The following is a 20,381-nucleotide window of genomic DNA, read 5'->3' as shown; positions in this document are numbered from 1 at the left end:
TATCTAGTGTGCGGCTCTGCAGGTGGAGGTAGGTGCAGGTTATTATATATCTAGTGTGCGGCTCTGCAGGTGGAGGTAGGTGCAGGGTATTATATATCTAGTGTGCGGCTCTGCAGGTGGAGGTAGGTGCAGGGTATTATATATCTAGTGTGCGGCTCTGCAGGTGGAGGTAGGTGCAGGGTATTATATATCTAGTGTGCGGCTCTGCAGGTGGAGGTAGGTGCAGGGTATTATATATCTAGTGTGCAGCTCTGCAGGTGGAGGTAGGTGCAGGGTATTATATATTTAGTGTGCGGCTCTGCAGGTGGAGGTAGGTGCAGGGTATTATATATCTAGTGTGCGGCTCTGCAGGTGGAGGTAGGTGCAGGGTATTATATATCTAGTGTGCGGCTCTGCAGGTGGAGGTAGGTGCAGGGTATTATATATCTAGTGTGCGGCTCTGCAGGTGGAGGTAGGTGCAGGTTATTATATATCTAGTGTGCGGCTCTGCAGGTGGAGGTAGGTGCAGGGTATTATATATCTAGTGTGCGGCTCTGCAGGTGGAGGTAGGTGCAGGGTATTATATATCTAGTGTGCGGCTCTGCAGGTGGAGGTAGGTGCAGGGTATTATATATCTAGTGTGCGGCTCTGCAGGTGGAGGTAGGTGCAGGGTATTATATATCTAGTGTGCGGCTCTGCAGGTGGAGGTAGGTGCAGGGTATTATATATCTAGTGTGCGGCTCTGCAGGTGGAGGTAGGTGCAGGGTATTATATATCTAGTGTGCGGCTCTGCAGGTGGAGGTAGGTGCAGGGTATTATATATCTGTGTGCGGCTCTGCAGGTGGAGGTAGGTGCAGGGTATTATATATCTAGTGTGCAGCTCTGCAGGTGGAGGTGTGTGGAGAGTCCCCATTACTGGGGCAGGCGGCATTAACCCCTTCAGCTCTGAGACTTTCTTGGTGTCTTTCTATCTCTGATTTCTATGAATCGTGAGGTTTTTGTTCCTTTTCCTCTGATAGATACAGACGCCCCAACTATGAGAGGCCGGAAGTGAGGAAACCCGTCTGCCCTCAGTCCTCGGCCCCTTTCTGCCCTCAGTCCTCGGCCCCTTTCTGCCCTCAGTCCTCAGCCCCTTTCTGCCCTCAGTCCTCAGCCCCTTTCTGCCCTCAGTCCTCGGCCCCTTTCTGCCCTCAGTCCTCGGCCCCTTTCTGCCCTCAGTCCTCGGCCCCTTTCTGCCCTCAGTCCCCGGCCCCTTTCTGCCCTCAGTACTCGGCCCCTTTCTGCCCTCAGTCCTCGGCCCCTTTCTGCCTTCAGTCCTCGGCCCCTTTCTGCCCTCAGTCCTCGGCCCCTTTCTGCCTTCAGTCCATGGCCCCTTTCTGTCCTCAGTCCTCGGCCCCTTTCTGCCCTCAGTCCCCGGCCCCTTTCTGCCCTCGGTCCTCAGCCCCTTTCTGCCCTCAGTCCTCGGCCCCTTTCTGCCCTCGGCCCCTTTCTGCCTTCAGTCCTCGGCCCCTTTCTGCCCTCAATCCTCGGCCCCTTTCTGCCCTCGGTCCTCGGCCCCTTTTGGTCCTCGGCCCCTTTCTCCCCTCGGTCCTCGGCCCCTTTCTGCCCTCGGCCCCTTTCTGCCCTCGGTCCCTTTCTGCCCTCAGTCCTCGGCCCCTTTCTGCCCTCAGTCCTCGGCCCCTTTTGGTCCTCGGCCCCTTTCTGCCCTCGGCCCCTTTCTGCCCTCGGCCCCTTTCTGCCCTCGGTCCCTTTCTGCCCTCAGTCCTCAGCCCCTTTCTGCCCCCACACAGTATAATGTTCCCCCAGAATGTTCTCATTATATGTTTCCCCTTATTATCTCCAGTAATTGTATTATTACAGCGGATTCTTTATGATGTCACATCGTCATCTTCTCCCCATTCAGGTCCCTACAATATCGGATCCTCTCAGTGGAGATCTTCTATAGAAGAGAATTCTCCTGATTGCCCCGTGAAGGATGGATATGGACAGGGACAAGATGGCGGAGAGGATCTTACACCTCACCCTAGAGATCCTCTTCCGGCTTACTGGAGAGGTGAGAGATTCTGATGACGTCACATTACATCATTCTTATCTATGGGAATAACAGATGGACAGAACTGGAGAGGTGAGGACTCTGGAAATGTCTGGAGTGAGATTTATTACTGTGTCTCTCCATAACCAGGATTACACAGTAGTGAAGAAGACCTCTAGTGAGCGCTGTCAGGCCCCTGTGTCTGAGGGATGGGGAAGACCCCTGAGCTTAATCATGGGGCCTCCACCTCACCCCCCGATACATGAGGACATCAATGACCAGAAGATCCTAGAACTCACCTACAAGATGATTGAGCTGCTGACTGGAGAGGTGACACTGCTGGGAATGCTGGGACATTATACAGTAACGCTATGAAGGGATCGGGGGTGACAGTATCATTGTATGTGTGGCGCCCCTGACCTGGTCAGGCACCACTGAGTACTGCACCCATGCTGGGGACAGTACAATACAGGTAATCCAGAAGGCTGACCGGGGTGTGGAACACAGGCGCATAGTGACCAGGTCTCACACATGTACCCATGAGAGGACCCCTGGGGATCCCAGGAGGGGGCAAAGCCTATACCTCCACTGGAATAGTGGGAGGGGGTTAAAAGCCTCCATCTCCTCTCAAGGGGTGTGGTGGAGAGTCTGGTTGCTAGGTGGCGTAGGCAAGAACAGGAGAGGAGGAGCAGTGAGTCAGTTAGAGCAGGGAACTCCAGAGGGCTCAGTGAGGAGCAGACCTGTGGGGCTGATGCTGTCTAACAGCGCCCGCGCAGTGACTACAGACGGGGGAGAACGGTCAACTAGGAGTGCTGCCTGAAAGCCAGCTTCAGCTAGAGAGTGCACGGAGTGGGAAGTAAGGAGACTTCTAGAGAGCACCAGGCCCAACCGGGCGGCAGATCCCGAAGCGAGGATAGATTCACCTTTCCCTGCTAAACCTGCCGGTGTGGGGCTCTTACAGCCCACACCACAACAACCAAAAGCCGCAGCCACGTAACCGCAAGTAGGGCCCATAGGTCACAGGAGGCAAGAGGCTGGAGTGGCCTGGCCCGGGGAACAAGCACACGGCAAAACAAGAAGGGGAGAGAGGCTCGGAGCATCTTCCCTGGGTGACCCCCATAGGGACTCAAAGTCGGGGTCACCCCAAACCACCAAGGGCTAAGGAAGGCGAGTTTGTAGTCACCCTCATACAGTCAGCCGGAAGGATACCTGGTTCCCACCTGGTTCATCCCAGCTACGCCCGGGTTACTCACCCTGCCACCTGAAGTGAGTAAAAACCCTGAAAGACACTTTGCCTGTGTGTGGTCATTCTGCGACTTGTGGTACTACAGCTTTACAAAGGGCCCTGGGGCTTGCCTCACTCTCAGGAGGCTACTACACCCGACTGCACCCACTATCAGCCCCAGGTGCCTCCTAATCTGCAGTGGCGGTCCCCTCTGACCGCAAATCTGAGAGTGGCGTCACGATCAAAACTGAAGATTCCCTACCTGTGACCAGCACCAGCTACGTGGAGTCCCTGAAGGTATGCACCGATACAGCACCGGCGGGGCTTCACATCTGGCGTCACGAACAGGATAAGGACTAGACCTGTTCAGACAGGTGACCATGTGCCTGGGCGGTCCGCTTGAAAAATTGGAAGCGCCGCCATATTGCCACCATGGAAAGCGCGCTGAAAAACAACAGCAGCCCGCGCTGGAAGAAGTTACCGCCCACGAAGAGGTGTGGCTACCCAGAGATCCCCTGCAGAGTTCTGACCTTGCCAGCTATGAGAGTGGAAGCGTCGAGAGACGGCGGGAAGGAAAGGAAGCCACAAGCCTGCTGCTGGGAGAGGAGCTGCTGAAAGAGGCAGAGCAGAAACTGGACAGCTTGTTACAGGAGGCAGCGAAGAGTCCACTGCTGGGAGACCGTGCAGAAGACGGCGCAGAAGAAATGGCGTCTGACCGCAGGAACCCAGAACCAGGCTCCGCTGCCTGGTGGTACCGAGAGCTGGCCCAGTTTTGCAACCGGCTGGAGACCCGGGTCGTGGAGCAGATTCGGGAGGAACGGATGGAACTGCAGGAGCTGACCGCGGCGGTTCGGGCCTATGAAGGGAGAGCTGCATGCCGGGTGTCAGGCGGGATGGCGACGACGCAGACCCCAGTGCTACCAACAATGGGTGAGTCGAATGATGCCCCGGCCCGCGCAAGTGCCCCGACCCCTGCTGCCACGTCCGCGGTCCCTGAAGAGGCGTCCGGTGCGGCGACGCTGAAGCAGGCCGCAGCCACGCCAGGTGCGGCCCTCCAAGCCCCAGCGGCTGCAGCGATGCCCTGCTCGGCCCACCAAGACCCAGTCCCTGCAGCGATGCCCTGCCCGGCCCGCCAAGACCCCACCGCAGCAGCGACGCTCGTCCGCGCCGCAAGTGAGGTGCTGAACCAGGCCGCCGCCACGCCAGGCGCGGCCCGCCAAGCCCAGACTGCTGCAGCGACGGCCAGCCCAGCCTGCACAGAGCCCCCTGCAACAGCGACACTGATCCAGGCCGCCGCCATGCCAGGCGCGGCCCGCCAAGACCAGGCCGCCGCCATACAAGGCGCGGCCCGCCAAGACCAGGCCGCCGCCATACAGGGCGCGGCCCGCCAAGACCAGGCCGCCGCCATGCCAGGCGCGGCCCGCCAAGACCAGGCCGCCGCCATCCCGGGCGCGGCCCGCCAAGACCAGGCCGCCGCCATACAGGGCGTGGCCCGCCAAGACCAGGCCGCCGCCATGCCAGGCGCGGCCCGCCAAGGAAAGACTACCTCAGCATTTACCCCGGCCTGTAAGGCCAGAGCAGACACCGCTCCCCGGTCCACAGAGGTTCCTGATAGGCAGCCCACGGTGGGTGAAGACCCTGCATATTGGCAGATGAAGGCTGACCTGGAGGCCAAATTTCCACAATGGTTGGTGAGCCAATACATCCCCCCTCCGCATACCCCAAAGAGTCTCCTGCTAACTCCTGCAGCAGCTACACCAAGGAGTCCCTCACCTGGGCCGGCCGAAGAGCAGCCATCCCCGGCACTGCCACAGCTGGAGTGCCAGGAAGAACTAAGGGGGAGAGGAGGCCAGGAAGCAGAAGGGTTGACTCCGACTCCAGTGTCACCAGTAGCAGTTGTGTATTCAGAGCCGGAAATGCTGCCATACTCCCGCTGGGACGAGGAGGACCTGACCCCCTCTGCAGAAGAAGAGCTGCCTAAGAGCTTCACCTGGGAGCCCACAGGCATGGATCCAGCCCGCAAGACACGGCGCAGAAGAACACAGTTTGCTCCAGCACCACAGTCTCCTGAACAGAGAGCAGTCACCGCCAGAGACCTAAAGGAGAAGCGTTTGTTGAGAGAGTCCAAAGCCCAGGCTAGAGGACCCCTGTGTTATGGCGTAGTGGAAGATTTCAACTTGAAAAGTGGTTATGGCTTCATTGTAGCACCAGGAATAAAAGAAGGGATATTTGTAAACCGCAGAGATGTGAACGCTCATCTGCCAAGAGGACACCCTTGCAGAAATCTAAAGATGGGAGATTCCGTTCAGTTCACCCTGCATCAAGGCGAAAGAGGATTGTATGCTCTGGGCGTAACGCTATGTCCCAACAAACCTTACAGCCATCCCCTGCAACAAGAAAGACAAGAAAGACAAGAAAGACAAGAAAGACAAGAAAGAAAAGATAGAGATCAAGAACCAGATGTAGAAACAGATGAAGACCAAGAACGGAAAGATAAAGATCCTACAGATGAAGACAGAGACAAAGAGCAGGAAAGTCACAGGTGCCAGTGCCCAACGTGCCCTCGCCCTAGTGAAAAAGAGGAGTAAAGTAAAGTACAGAAAAGAAGTACAGAAGTTAAAGTTTTGAAAGTTTTGTTTGCAACGTTAAAGAAATGCGCCCACAAAAACTGTTGTGAGAAATAAACTTTAGGCTATGAACTTGCTATAGCCACAAACTCTCGCAGTGTAAATAGTTACACCAGTGGCACCACCACCAGGGCCAGCCTGTTTAGGGGCTTGGCTCGTCTGCAACCAGGGGGGCCCGTCCGTAGAAAAGGGCCTTGGCTCACCTGCGACTAGAGAGCACGCCTGTTTATGGGGCCTTGGCTCACCACCACAAAGAGGGTACCTGGCCAGCACCAACTGTGGAGGCCGCCTCTGCATCCTGCCAGAAGAGGCTGAAGGCGCGGATCCACCAGGCCAGGTATACCCTGAAACCACCAGCCCATGAAAGCCGCCTCTACATCCTGCCAGAAGTGGCTGAAGTCGCGGCCAACGGGAGAGGAAGATTGGAGGAAAGGTCTGGGGAAACGGATGGCCCAGACCTGGTTACCAACAGGACCGGTGACCTGCCTCCTGAGAGGGTTTTGGGTGGGTTAACGGACTTGTGGGTGGAGGGTGGTGATGTCTGATACCTGGTGGTTTTAAAAATGTTTTACATGTTTTAATGTTTTATGCATTTTAAAATGTTGTCTTGCAGCCCGAGGACGTGCTGGTGATAACTAAGGGGGAATGTGGCGCCCCTGACCTGGTCAGGCACCACTGAGTACTGCACCCATGCTGGGGACAGTACAATACAGGTAATCCAGAAGGCTGACCGGGGTGTGGAACACAGGCGCATAGTGACCAGGTCTCACACATGTACCCATGAGAGGACCCCTGGGGATCCCAGGAGGGGGCAAAGCCTATACCTCCACTGGAATAGTGGGAGGGGGTTAAAAGCCTCCATCTCCTCTCAAGGGGTGTGGTGGAGAGTCTGGTTGCTAGGTGGCGTAGGCAAGAACAGGAGAGGAGGAGCAGTGAGTCAGTTAGAGCAGGGAACTCCAGAGGGCTCAGTGAGGAGCAGACCTGTGGGGCTGATGCTGTCTAACAGCGCCCGCGCAGTGACTACAGACGGGGGAGAACGGTCAACTAGGAGTGCTGCCTGAAAGCCAGCTTCAGCTAGAGAGTGCACGGAGTGGGAAGTAAGGAGACTTCTAGAGAGCACCAGGCCCAACCGGGCGGCAGATCCCGAAGCGAGGATAGATTCACCTTTCCCTGCTAAACCTGCCGGTGTGGGGCTCTTACAGCCCACACCACAACAACCAAAAGCCGCAGCCACGTAACCGCAAGTAGGGCCCATAGGTCACAGGAGGCAAGAGGCTGGAGTGGCCTGGCCCGGGGAACAAGCACACGGCAAAACAAGAAGGGGAGAGAGGCTCGGAGCATCTTCCCTGGGTGACCCCCATAGGGACTCAAAGTCGGGGTCACCCCAAACCACCAAGGGCTAAGGAAGGCGAGTTTGTAGTCACCCTCATACAGTCAGCCGGAAGGATACCTGGTTCCCACCTGGTTCATCCCAGCTACGCCCGGGTTACTCACCCTGCCACCTGAAGTGAGTAAAAACCCTGAAAGACACTTTGCCTGTGTGTGGTCATTCTGCGACTTGTGGTACTACAGCTTTACAAAGGGCCCTGGGGCTTGCCTCACTCTCAGGAGGCTACTACACCCGACTGCACCCACTATCAGCCCCAGGTGCCTCCTAATCTGCAGTGGCGGTCCCCTCTGACCGCAAATCTGAGAGTGGCGTCACGATCAAAACTGAAGATTCCCTACCTGTGACCAGCACCAGCTACGTGGAGTCCCTGAAGGTATGCACCGATACAGCACCGGCGGGGCTTCACATATGTGTCAGGTTCCTATAAGGTGTCAGGACGTCACCGTCTATTTCTCCATGGAGGAGTGGAAGTATTTAGAAGGACACAAAGATCTGTACAAGGACGTCATGATGGAGGTTCCCCAGCCCCTAACATCACCAGGTAATAGGACTAAATACACACGGCCTATAATTATCTGTATGTAAGGAATGAATTCAGTCCCTGTATGTGTCTCCTCCAGGTCTATCCAGTAAGAGGACAACACCAGAGAGATGTCCCCGTCCTCTTCTCCCACAGGACTGTAAACAAGAAGACCCCGATGTTCCTCAGGATCATCAGGTAGATGGAGAGAAGGTGCCATGAAATCCCCCTATGATGTGTAGACGGCTGTGAAGGTCTTGTGCTCAGTCTTGTTTTATCCTCCAGTATTATATGTGTTATACTTGTGTAATGAGAGCGGTGGAGATGGCAGGATTAGAGCTGATCATAGATGTGACTTCTCCATCTGTCTGTGACTTTTACAATATTTCTTTCAGGGGGAAGATCTGCCCTATATTAATACTACAGAGACATATGTGAGGGGTGATGAGCGGAGTAAAGAGGAGATTCCTACAGATAACCGCCCAGGTGAGTAGTGACCACTAAATGCAGAGAAGTCACAGATTCTTCTCAGTCATCGGCTGTGGCTGCTTTATCAGGGTTGTAGTCCAGCCATATCAAATGGTCACCATTCTGCTGCTAGACCACCACATGCTCCTCCACCCAAGCTGCCCAGATTTCCTATCTGCAAAGCCAAATGACAGTGTACGTAGAATGTGCAGACAACTTAGAAAATCATGGGAAGAAGAATCTAATCTGTATGGTGGACCCCTAAGAGAAAGCGGAGGGTGATGATGCTGGTGACGTCCTAGATTCTTAGTTTGGTGCCGTGTTCTCCAGGTGAATAAAGATTGATTGTTCTCAGTGAGAGAAACAAAATAATAATCTTGTAGTTGATGAAGAGACCTCAGTAGTCTGGAAAGCTTGCTTTGTAATATCATTTATTATATTTTTTTTCGCCATTAATAAGTATCATAAATACAAGATTCCTATTGTTTCTCACATTTAGAACAATGAATCCATCTTCCTAGTATTTTGGCATCTTATTGATGGATCTTTCTTCTGTCCCTTCTGCTGAATGTGCTGATAGGGTTGAATTATCCCATAGAGGGTACATGGAGGCCGGTCAGCCCACCCACGTGATTTCCACAATATAATTAGAATGAAAAAAAGGAAAGTAATTAACACAAAGTTCTGATATTTTTACCTTCAAGAGCCTGAAAGATATTTTGTTTGTTTAGAATTCCACAAATGTTCACTATAAAAAAAACTTGTACTCAAGCATCAAAAATCAAAAACTCTGTTTTTAGTCACAGTAAGTGAATGTGCAAATCAAAAATTCCCCAAGAGGTGTAGGCAGAACCACCAAAACGAAAATAGTGATACAACCAAAATATATGAATAAAATATCACATTTTTATTGAAAATTACATAAAAAAAGAAATAGCACCCCCCGAGCAAGTTACTTGCAGACGAAACATACGTCGGGGTCAGCAGCTTGCAGAATATTTTGACCATCTACTAAGGTATTCATTTAATACCCACTTGCTATTATATCATTGCGCTTATTTTACGATTGTCCCTTAGACCTTACATATGTTGATATTCACAGTGTATTTTGGGGATTCTTTTTGCACTGGCACACTTAATACAGTTTCAGTTCTCCATAGGCCCTGTATTTTACTATTCCATGCACTATATTGTTTTTTCATAGTATTATATATGGTTTTACTTGTACTGTCCCCTGTATTGCTGCTATTAGGGTGTATCCCTGTCCTGATTTTATATTCTTTGCATGACTGTTTTTTTTATGTACTTTTCAATAAAAATTTGATATTTTATTTATATATTTTAGTTCTGTCACTATTGTACTGGAGCATGTCTAATATGTCTTCAGGAATCGCATCTGTCAGAAAATATTGGTCCCTACAATAGTCTGGATTGCCGAGAGCCCCCGAGCCACATACTGTAATTACTCCAGATGTGTCACCTCTAGTTACTAAGTCAGTGACGGTGAAGGCTGTCGGGGTGGAGGGCGGTCATTTTAGTAAATATGTTATTTTCTATAGTCACAGTTATCTCTATAGTGGTTGTAACAGAGAAAGGGGAGCCAGCATGATCTGAAATCCATGCATCATGTAAAAATTGCTAATTCATGGATTTATTCCAACTGTACTATAATAAAATGAGATTTTTAGCAAATAACTGATCAATTTTTTGAGCTACCCCTGCCAACGTCACAGCAAATCTCAATAGGGGGGGTTCTACTCTATATTATGTATTTCATTTCCGCCTTTATCAATGGTTGCTGTCTGGCACTGGGAAGGTCAGTTCTGATATAGTCCTGGTATGTGTAGAGCTTGCTCCACATGCTGGGACCTGGGCTGGCCTCTATCCATAATTGCCTCTTTTGCAACATGGAAGCGGTTATATACAGTTTACAGGTATGTGTGCTCCATTAGGTTCTGCTTTTAATTTTATCTAGGAGGCCGCTGTTACGAACCGACGCCGCCATAGCCGCAAGCAGCCTGCTGCGGTTCCTGTTGCGCCCAGGTGCCGGCTGCCGTTCTTGGCCGTGCCTCGGGTCGTCCAGTTGGCTGTTCCTTCCACCACGTCTAAGTGTGGAGAGGCGGCTAGTGCGCATGCGTGCGCTGATTTACCCCAGCCAGAGTTTAAGCCCGGTGTTTTGCCTAGTGAGCATGCTCAGCCTGATTGTGTTATGTCTGAGACTAAGTCCTCAGTTCAGGCTACTGAGCATGCTCCCACAATTAACCCTAACAGCCTCTTTGCACAGGTACTTGGACTTCGTGCTGTGTCTAAGTTCTGGGATGTGCCTACTGAGCATGCTCCAACTGATAGTCTGCTTTCTGAGCCTGTTGCTCAGGCTACTGGGCATGCTCAGGCACTTAGTGCACCAGAGGCTAGGTCCGGTAAGGACCTCACTGAGCATGTCCGTGAGGTGGCAGGCCCTGATAGGGCAGAGAGTGTCAGGTGTCCTGATGACGTGGCAACTCCGGACTGGCTCGCAGAGGCCCGCCCCTATGATCTGGCACCTCAGTATTGGTCGTCAGACGATGACTGGTGAAGTGTTTGGGGCGTGGCTGCCATGAGGTCATCAATGACGTGGCGGTTCCGGATAGGTCGCATGTGACGTCACTGATGACATGGCACTCTGCTATTGGACCTTGGTGGTTCCACCCTGGGTTTGGGGCGGACCCAGGTTATAAAAGGGGCTGGAGACAATATGGAGGTGCGCAGTCTTCACTTTTGCTCAGTCAGAGCACACCTCCATGTTAGAGCCTCATTGCGGCATAAGCCTATGTTGGGAAGCGGTAGGTAGGGTTAGGCGAACGGTGCCTGTCACGCCAAGATTCGTGGCTCGGCACATCAGGGTCAGGCGCCGTGCTTCCCTCCTGCCATTCCAGTCTTGCTATAGCAGCCCAGTGGCGTTAACTGGGCTGCGGCTGCTGTGCTTCCTGTCCGATTGTGCCCCCTACGCACACGGACAACGCACCTGCTGCGCCACCTGTCCGATTGTGCCTCCTACGCACACGGACAACGCACCTGATGCGCCACCTGTCCGATTGTGCCCCCTACGCACACGGACAACGCACCTGCTGCGCCACCTGTCCGGTTGTGCCCCCTACGCGCACGGACAGCGTACCCCAGGACCCCTGTGGAGTTAACAGGGTGTTCCTTATCCTCCTCGGCTTCCCGGTCAACGCTACTGGTGTACCCATCTGGCCTGACGTGTCCTACACACACGTGGCCAGTCGAGAGGTGGCCAGAAACGCTAATCGGAGGACCGCTCGGCCTGACGTGTCCTACACACGTGGCCGACAGGGCGCTTTCGTGGCGGTCTTCCGGTCAACGCTACCTGGTTACCACCCGGCCTGACGTGTTTCCTGCACACGTGTTTGGTGTAGCGCTAGGTGCACCAAAACGCTAATCGGTTGTCGTCCGGTCTGACGTTTCCCAACACACGTGACCGATTCCCAGAGTTCCTGGGTTATCTCAGAGCCATCCCGCTCTATAGTCTCCGCCTAACCCACAGGGTGCCAGCAGCTCCATTACCATCTGGAGCACGGTGGGCCCCGACTGGCGATTGGGATATATACCCCTGGTCCTAATCTGCCAGTCCCCCCGTAACAGCCGCATGGCACATGAAATACATAATATAGTGTAGGATCCCCCTATTGAGCTTTGCCGTGACGTGGCAGGGGTGGCTCAAAAAATTGATCATTTATTTGCTAAAAATCTCATTTTTTTATTATAGTACAGTTGGAATAAATCCGTGAATTAGCACTTTTTAAATATTGCATGCCATTTTGAGATCGTGCTGGCTCCCCTCCCTCTATAGTAGTTAGCACAAAGCCGCTCTTATTTCATGGCTTTCCACTGCAGCCAGTTTTCTGCTCCTATCCAGGCTCCATTTCTCCAATCTGACATCTGTCACTTTACATGATAACACCTTTGTAATGCTGAATCTGATCCCAGTGTTTCTGAGATTTTTTTTTCTGTGGCATATTCTACTTTATCTTAGCTGTAATGTAAGATTCATTTGTTTTGCATTTATTTAAAAACAACTGAACTTCTCCAAAAATGTAAAAGAATTAGAAGTGATCAAACATTTGATGCTCTTAAAACAAATAGTGAAGCCACAACATATAGTCAGTAAATAGCATTTACCATATTCTGCTTTAGACTAAATGACTCTGGAAATTAGCATGGAGTGGATGTTGCAGAGTGAAAATTGCAAATCTACCATTTTAGTGGCCAACACATAGCGCCTGGCTTGTGCTCCACGAGACAAACTGAATATTTATGTGGGTTCTTCCCTGTGGCAATGCCAAACATGTGGATAGTGACAGTGTCTGGGTACACGGCAAGGCTGAGAAGCATCGAGGATATTTGGCTCTGGGATTTGCTGGATTGGTTTATGAAGCCATATCTCTTTATCAAGAGTCTTTCAGCTACAACCATTGTGGAACCCTCCATTTTTCCACTGACAGAGAAGCAGTTTGGTATAATTTTATCCTACAAAATATTATTTGATGGCTTATTATTCCAATACGAGAAGCAAAATGAATATAGAGGGTTGAACATCATGGCCTACTGGTTCCTGCTCTGAGGACTACTGTGAGATTGTAAATGGTTTTCTTGTATAAATACCGTATTTTTTGGACTATAAGACGCACTTTTTTCCCCCCAAATGTTGGGGGATAGTGGGGGGTGCGTCTTATGGTCTGAATGTAGGGCATGGCTGCTGGGAATGAGGGTGCTGTGATGGAGCGGGTCATCGGGGGCACGAGCAGGCAGCAGCAGCGTCTGCCGTGACCACGTGGGCCCGCTCCTTACATATGCACGCCCATCCTCCCGCCCATCTCTCAGCGCTTAAGCCGGTGCTGATAGGTGGGCGGGGTGATGGGCGAGAGGTGCGCGCATAGTAAAGAGCCGGCCGTGATCACCCCTGGCAACTAAAGCCTGGAGTGATCATGTGCGGCTGTATTTACTGCCCTCCGCGCGTCATCATCAGCACGAGGTGCAGTGAATCAGTGTACTCACCGTTCCCCTGCAGCACCACGATGTCCTCCTGTCTGCTGACAGCGCTGTGGGAGCCGGCCACAATCCCTGCAGCATCGCGATGTCCTCCTGTCTGCCGGCCGCGCTGTGTGGAGACTAGCGGTGCTCACCGCGATGACGTCATCGCTGTGCGCACGTGTCCCCACAGCCGCGCCTGCACAGACAGGAGGACATCTTGATGCTGCAGGAATCGTGGCCGGCTCCCACAGCACTGCCGGCACAGACAGGAGGAGGAGCGATGCTGCGTGGAGCGAGGAAAGGGGAGTATGAACGTTTATTTTTTTTCTGTGTGCCACAGGATGCAGGACATATAGCAGGATGATGGGGGTATATCAGGAGGATGATGGGAGGTATATGAGCAGGATGATGGGGAATATATGAGCAGGATGATTGGGGGTATATGAGCAGGATGATGGCGTATATAGCAGGATGATGGGGGTATATTAGCAGGATGATGGCGTATATAGCAGGATGGGAGCACATACCAGGATGGGGGCACATACCAGGATGGCAGTATATAGCAAGATGGGGCTATACCAGTATGAGGGACATATATATATATACAAGGCAGGAGGATCATTACCAGGATGGGGTACCCTAGTAGAGAATTTGGGGACATTACCCCCATAACAGTGTCAGCAGCAGATTATCGCCCCATAACAGTGTGTCATGACCACATTTTTTGCGTAAAATTTTATTTTCCTATGTTCCTCCTCTAAAACCAGGGTGCGTCTTATGGTCTGGTGCGTCTTATAGTCCGAAAAATAGCTTATTACAATTTATATAACTTGTAATTTCTTTAGCTATGTTATACACACGTGTGCAAGCGAGAGTGACCCACTGGGCCACAGCACTGAATCAACCAGAAAGTGCATAACTAAGCAACTACCTCATCTTCACTAGAGCCTCTGATGATGAGGATAGGTTTGTGCTGGTCAGAAGGCTTGCAAACGGGTGTCCACTGACATAGCCACTGATCAGGATCCGGTCTTTTTGTTCCCATTAATGGACGTTCTCTTGCTGCATACCTGCGAGCTGAGGAGTTCTGGAGATAGTGGGAGCCATGGCCTGGGCAAACTGTTATGCTTGCCGGTGCAAATGGGAGTTGGCCCACTGGACCGCAGTATCGTCTCAACCAGGAGGGGTGTATCTAAGCGGCTACCTCAGCTTCACTAGAGCCTTTGATGGTGAGATTAGGCTTTTGTTGGAAGGTAGATGCCAGGTGCTACTCCGGGGAGTCCTGGTACTGCAGCAGCGGGGACTGGATACTGACAGTCACTGATGTGGTTGGGTGCAGATTTGACATCTGGCCTAAGCAGATTTGACAGCTGAAACGACAGGTACAGCAGATACGGCAGGCACAGCTGATATAGATACATGCAGCATATTTCCTGGGCACAGCGGATACCAGGATACAGATACCTGTTCGAACACACAGCATAAGGCTATGTGCGCACGTTGTGTTTTTTACCGTGTTTTTGTGGTGTGTTTTTGAGTTTAAAACTGCATGACTTTGCTTCCCCAGCAAAGTCTATGACTTTTTCTTTTTGCTGTCCGCAACCTGCTTTTTTTAAGCCGTGTTTTTAAGGTGAAAAAACACCTGAATATGTCAATTCTTTTCTGCGTTTTCCACCCATGCAATGCATTGGAAAAACGCAGCAAAACGCAGTGATCAAAAACGCAGCAAAACACAGCCAAAAACGCAATAAAAAACGCAGCGTTTTTACCGATGCGTTTTTGCCGCGGGTGCGTTTTTTTGTGTTTTTTGTGTCCAGAAACGCAGCGTTTTCCCTTTCGCCCATGACAGCACCACCTGAGAGATAGGTTCCGCCCACATCAGGACAGGAAACCCACTGATAAAAGGCGGTACCTCTCCTCCACATCAGTTTGGTTTCCTGTCCTGATGGAAACTAATGTCTATTGATCATATATGCAGGGCCGCCACTTGGTCCTCTTCCTCTACCTTTTTCTGTCACTATAGACTTGACTTGTTCTCCACGGCCGACCCTTCTTGGTAGACGGGTATTACAGGCGGTGGTCCCTCCCTAAGGTGATTGGTCTCTAGAATCTCTCAGGTGGTGCTGTCATGGGCGAAAGGGAAAAATCTTAATTACTTACCGGTAATGGGATTTTCAGAAGCCCATGACAGCACCCTTAGTTCCCCCCCTATTCACTGGTTATGGGCACCCTTCGGGGAGTATTAGAGTTAATGGTGTATTCCTTTGGTGGTTGTGTGATTAACATTTTTGTTTGTGTTTTGTTGGTCCTCTCTGGCTCTGTAAACCTACTGATGTGGAGGAGAGGTACCGCCTTTTTATCAGTGGGTTTCCTATCCTGATGTGGGCGGAACCTATCTCTCAGGTGGTGCTGTCATGGGCTTCTGAAAATCCCATTACTGGTAAGTAATTAAGATTGTTTGAGATATGCAAAAACATCAGCATGCGCATATAGCCTAAGACTCAGCAAATAGAACAGAAACTGACAACTAGCAACCCGTATCTAAGGATAGACCACGTTGCCCAAGCACCTCTCATAGAGGGAGGATGCCTTAAATTCCTAGTGCCTCTTAGACATAAGTTGAGAGGCTGGGTTAGGGTACACTGACCCTTTAGTAAGAGGAGCACAAATGATTTAAGCACACTCCCAGGAGACCTGCCTGGCATAATTGTAGGTCCTGAAAGACTGTGGCAGGGACTGTGGACATGGAAGCCACCATTGGACGGCCTGGAAGGTAAAACTGCGAGGATGCCAGTAACGGCATTACAAGCTATTTTATAAATTTATATCCTTAACTTTGAATATATTATTAAAAATAATTTTTGTTCTTGGCAGATGTCTGTACGAGGAGATTAGAGGCACAACTGACATCTTCAATTTTTAAATCAGATGACCTTGATATCACACAAGATATAACTGAAGTGAATGCCTCTATTCCAGATACACCATCATCCCTTCACAGCAAAGATCTATCATTTGATTCTTTTAAACAAGCCCAATCTTCTGATTTATCACAGTCTATTAAGAAAAATAAAAGTCACAAAAGAGGCATTACAAATCAAAGTGCTCTTACAGCAAAGAAGCTATTTTCAACTTCAGAATATGGAAAAATCCATAAAAAAATTCACAGAGGGGAGAAAAGATTTTCTTCAGAGTCTGTTATGTTCCATAGAACTCACACAGAAAAGAAGCCATATTCATGTTCAGAATGTGGGAAATGTTTTAACCAAAAATCACATCTTGTTACACATCAGAGAACTCACACAGGGGAAAAGCCTTTTTCATGTTCAGAATGTGGGAAATGTTTTGCACTTAAATCACATCTTGTTAGACACCAGAGAACTCACACAGGGGAGAAGCCATTTTCATGTGCAGAATGTGGGACATGTTTTGCACGTAAATCCAATCTTATTATGCATCAGAGAACTCACACAGGAGAGAAACCTTTTTCATGTTCAGAATGTGGGAAACGTTTTGCAGTTCAATCAACTCTTGCTAAACATAAAAGAATTCACACAGGGGAGAAGCCTTTTTCATGTGCAGAATGTGGGACATGTTTTGTACATACATCCAATCTTGTTATGCATCAGAGAACTCACACAGGAGAGAAACCTTTTTCATGTTCAGAATGTGGGAAACGTTTTGCTGGTCAAACAACTCTTGCTAAACACAAAAGAATTCACACAGGGGAGAAACCATTTTCATGTTCAGAATGCGGGAAACGTTTTGCAGGTCAATCAACTCTTGCTAAACACAAAAGAATTCACACAGGGGAGAAACCCTTTTCATGTTCAGAATGCGAGAAATATTTTGCAAATAAATCAAATTTTGTTATACATCATAGAAATCACACACAGGTGAAGCCATTTTCATGTTCAGAATGTGAGAAATGTTTTGCAGATCAATAAAATTTTGCTAAACACCAAAGACATCATACAGGGGCGAAACCCTTGTGATTAGAATGAAGGAAATACTTTACACAAGTGCATCATTTTAAACATCACAAAACTCACAATGGTTGAAGCCATTATCATACCTAGAAGGTGAGACATGGTTTAATTGAAATTTATAATTTGTTTACCACTAAAAAAAATTCACATGGGGAGAAATCATATTCAGTCCTGCTCATCATTATTGACACCCAAGAAGTTGAAGTACATAATGTGGAATATCTCCTGAAAAAAATAAATCAAGTGAAACAGCTTTTTTGTATAGAGCACTCATGTTAAATACAAAAGAGAAAATGATAAACAACAATTTAAAACATAAAACAATGGGAAGGAAAAGTTAAAAAACATAAAGCTGTTGTGACACTGGTATTGGCACCCTTTACATTAACTTAGTATGGAAACACATTTTGACTCACATGTGGTAAATTTCAAATGAGAATCACCTTTGATAAATTGTCAGTGCCCGTGTGACATGAATTAGCCAATGAATAATGAATTTTTAGTATTTTAAAAAGCCACATATTAGGCCCTGTTCTTTTCTCACAATGGTGAAGACAAAGGAGCTGTCTGAGGACATCAAAACTGCTATTAATTGCAAACACAAGACTTCCAAAGGGTGTAAGGCCATCTCCAAAGACCTTGGTATCCCAGTTTCAACAGTGTGCAATGTTATTAAGAAGATTGCCAAGCACAAAACCATCAATGAGCCTCCCTGGGCATGGGGAAGAGAGGAAAATTTACAAGAGATGTATTTGAAGGTTGGTGCAAATAGAGGAAAAACCACCTTGTCAAACATTCAAAGACCTGAAGGACAACTTGGAACATTCTGGGATAATGGTTTCAACAAGTACCATACGCCACATACTAAACCAAGCAGAGCTTTTTGGGCAAAGCCAAGGAAGGAACCATTGCTGAAGAAAAAACATAAAAAGGAAAGACTGATCTTTGCCAAAAGTATATTGAGAAACTGCACTCCTTTCGGGAAAATGTTCTGTGGACATATGATACAAAAATAGACCTTTTAGGCATTGCAAAGCAACAGTTTGTTTGTAGATGGTGCAATGAAGCTTTTAAGGAAAATAACACCCTAACAACCTCTAAGCATGGTGGAGGATCCATAATGCTATGGGGTTGCTTTGCTGCGTCTAGTACTGGAGGCCTTGACCGTATCACAGGAATCATAGGAGTAATAAGGAGGAATAGGAGCAGAGGTCGCCCAACCTGTTCCCTCATTATGGCATTAAATATCTTGGATACAATACTCTTATTACTGCAATTTCTCACAAACAAAGCTTTAACTGTTTGCTATGTTTTCCCCAAAAGTGCTGTATATCCATTATAACTCTGTAAGGCCTGACATAACAATTTAAGCTTATCTTCTGGGTTTTTTTTAATTTTTAATGTAGACAGTATGACCTCTTTGTCCTTTTCTTTCCTTTCCTCGGCTGTTTATTTCTCCACACGAGGTCCTTGATTACATTTTCTATGATTTTTAATTCTTTTTTAAACTCCAAATTTTATTTTGAGTGCACAACAAAAATGGTGGGATGAAGTATCATATTAATGATTTTTTTTAACAAAAATTACAGTAAAATGCCCCTCTTCCATTTCCACGATTTCCCAATCCATAATGCTTGTGTAAGAATATACAGAGACAACATGTACAGAAATACTAGGGCTACAGCGACATCACACATGTTATACAGAAGAATAGCGCTGTCTCCATAGCTCTTTATACAGTGACTTCTAGATCAGACAAGCTCCTCATATTTAGGCAGTTTCTATTTTACTCAGACGCTTTTTATATGAATAGGATGAGTGAGTCTCATTATACCGAGTAGAGAAGCTCCAGGGACAAAGACCCCGTCTCGTACTGACACGCTGGAAGCCCGAAGTCTCCAGCCCCGGGGCCCAGATTTTCTCATTTTTGGCTCCAGAGTTTCTTTTAGAATAAATCCCCTTCTCATACCGTCCTGTAGTAATGACTTTGTTAATCACGTTTTGTCGTAGGGTCGTCTGAATCCATCTAAATGTTATCAATTTATGTGTAAGAAACAATAATCGTCCTACAGCAGTTTTCCCATGTGTGTTTGTGGCGCCCCTGCGGCTTCAGGCGCCACAGGGTACTGCACCTTACTTAGGGTGTAGTACCTATCCTGGGTCTAACGAAGGTCGATGCCAGTTACACCACAAAAACACACACTTACACGGTAAGGTTGCTCTCCCCAGTGGGGACTGGGCAAGGGTCGGGTTAAAGTAGGGGGTCACTATATCAGTTTGGGTTTATAGGATGCCTCCGCACCAGGGGCTCCCCGGATCCACTGAACCGGGACCCAAGGTCAGGGATAGGCAGCCATCAGGGGAAGTTAGGAGCACACGGGAGGGAAACAGGTTGACCTAGTGAGAGTAGTGAACCAGCCGGTGGCAGCGGCTGGGGGCAACAGCTTCCTGAACCGACAACACACGCAATGGTGGCAGCGGCTGGGGGCAACAGCTTCCTGAACCGACAACACACGCAATGGGGAGTGTAGCTGCAGACACAGCTGAGTGGACGTGCTGGATAGCAGCTCCATGAGCCAAGGAGTCTACACACGGTCACTGGGGTGAAGCAGGCGGCTGCTTCCACAGGACCGACTCTTCGGGGTACAGACCCCAGGGCAGATATACTTTAAGTTATCTACCAATTTTGCAAGGGTCACAGGAACTGGCTTGAAAGCCACCAGACCTGTCACATTTTCCTGGAGCCAAATAGCACATAGAATCCGGGGCCAAAGTCTTCGGCTAGCCCCACATCGGAACCGCGCTATCAGCATACAGGACGGGACACTTAAAGGGGTTAGCCGGCTTAATTTGCTTTTTTTTTATTATTTCCCTATTGGGCTACATTGGGGCAGGTAAGTAGATAGAGACCACTTACCTGCCCTGCTGTCAGCCCCTCTCCCCCGGCTCAGAGTGGTCATGTGACCGCTCCTGCCGCGATTTTGCTGCTTCCGGTCATTTCATGTCTACATGGGCAGGGCCACGTTGACACGCAAATGTGGAAACAGCATGTCGCCTCCCTGCTGGGCTGTACAGTGCGGTGAGCCCCGCCCCCTTCCCTGCACCCTCCCACACATTACC

The 20,381-nt window shown here is 49.5% G+C and overlaps 1 protein-coding gene across 1 annotated transcript; it reads left to right on the top strand.

Moving 5' to 3' along the window:
• Window positions 1-1,876: 1,876 nt before the first annotated feature.
• LOC142258905 (uncharacterized) lies at window positions 1,877-19,242 on the top strand. The gene is made up of 6 exons (XM_075331464.1): window positions 1,877-2,032; window positions 2,162-2,341; window positions 7,671-7,794; window positions 7,874-7,971; window positions 8,169-8,259; window positions 16,147-19,242. The coding sequence occupies exons 1-6, from the start codon at window positions 1,955-1,957 to the stop codon at window positions 17,217-17,219; spliced, it is 1,644 nt and encodes a 547-aa protein (XP_075187579.1). The 5' UTR covers window positions 1,877-1,954; the 3' UTR covers window positions 17,220-19,242.
• Window positions 19,243-20,381: the final 1,139 nt, after the last annotated feature.

Source organism: Anomaloglossus baeobatrachus (assembly GCF_048569485.1).
Source record: "Anomaloglossus baeobatrachus isolate aAnoBae1 chromosome 5 unlocalized genomic scaffold, aAnoBae1.hap1 SUPER_5_unloc_17, whole genome shotgun sequence".
NCBI classification, from domain to species: Eukaryota; Metazoa; Chordata; class Amphibia; order Anura; family Aromobatidae; genus Anomaloglossus; species Anomaloglossus baeobatrachus.
Note: the sequence above shows the minus strand (reverse complement) of the source record. Positions and strands in the feature narration are given on the sequence as shown.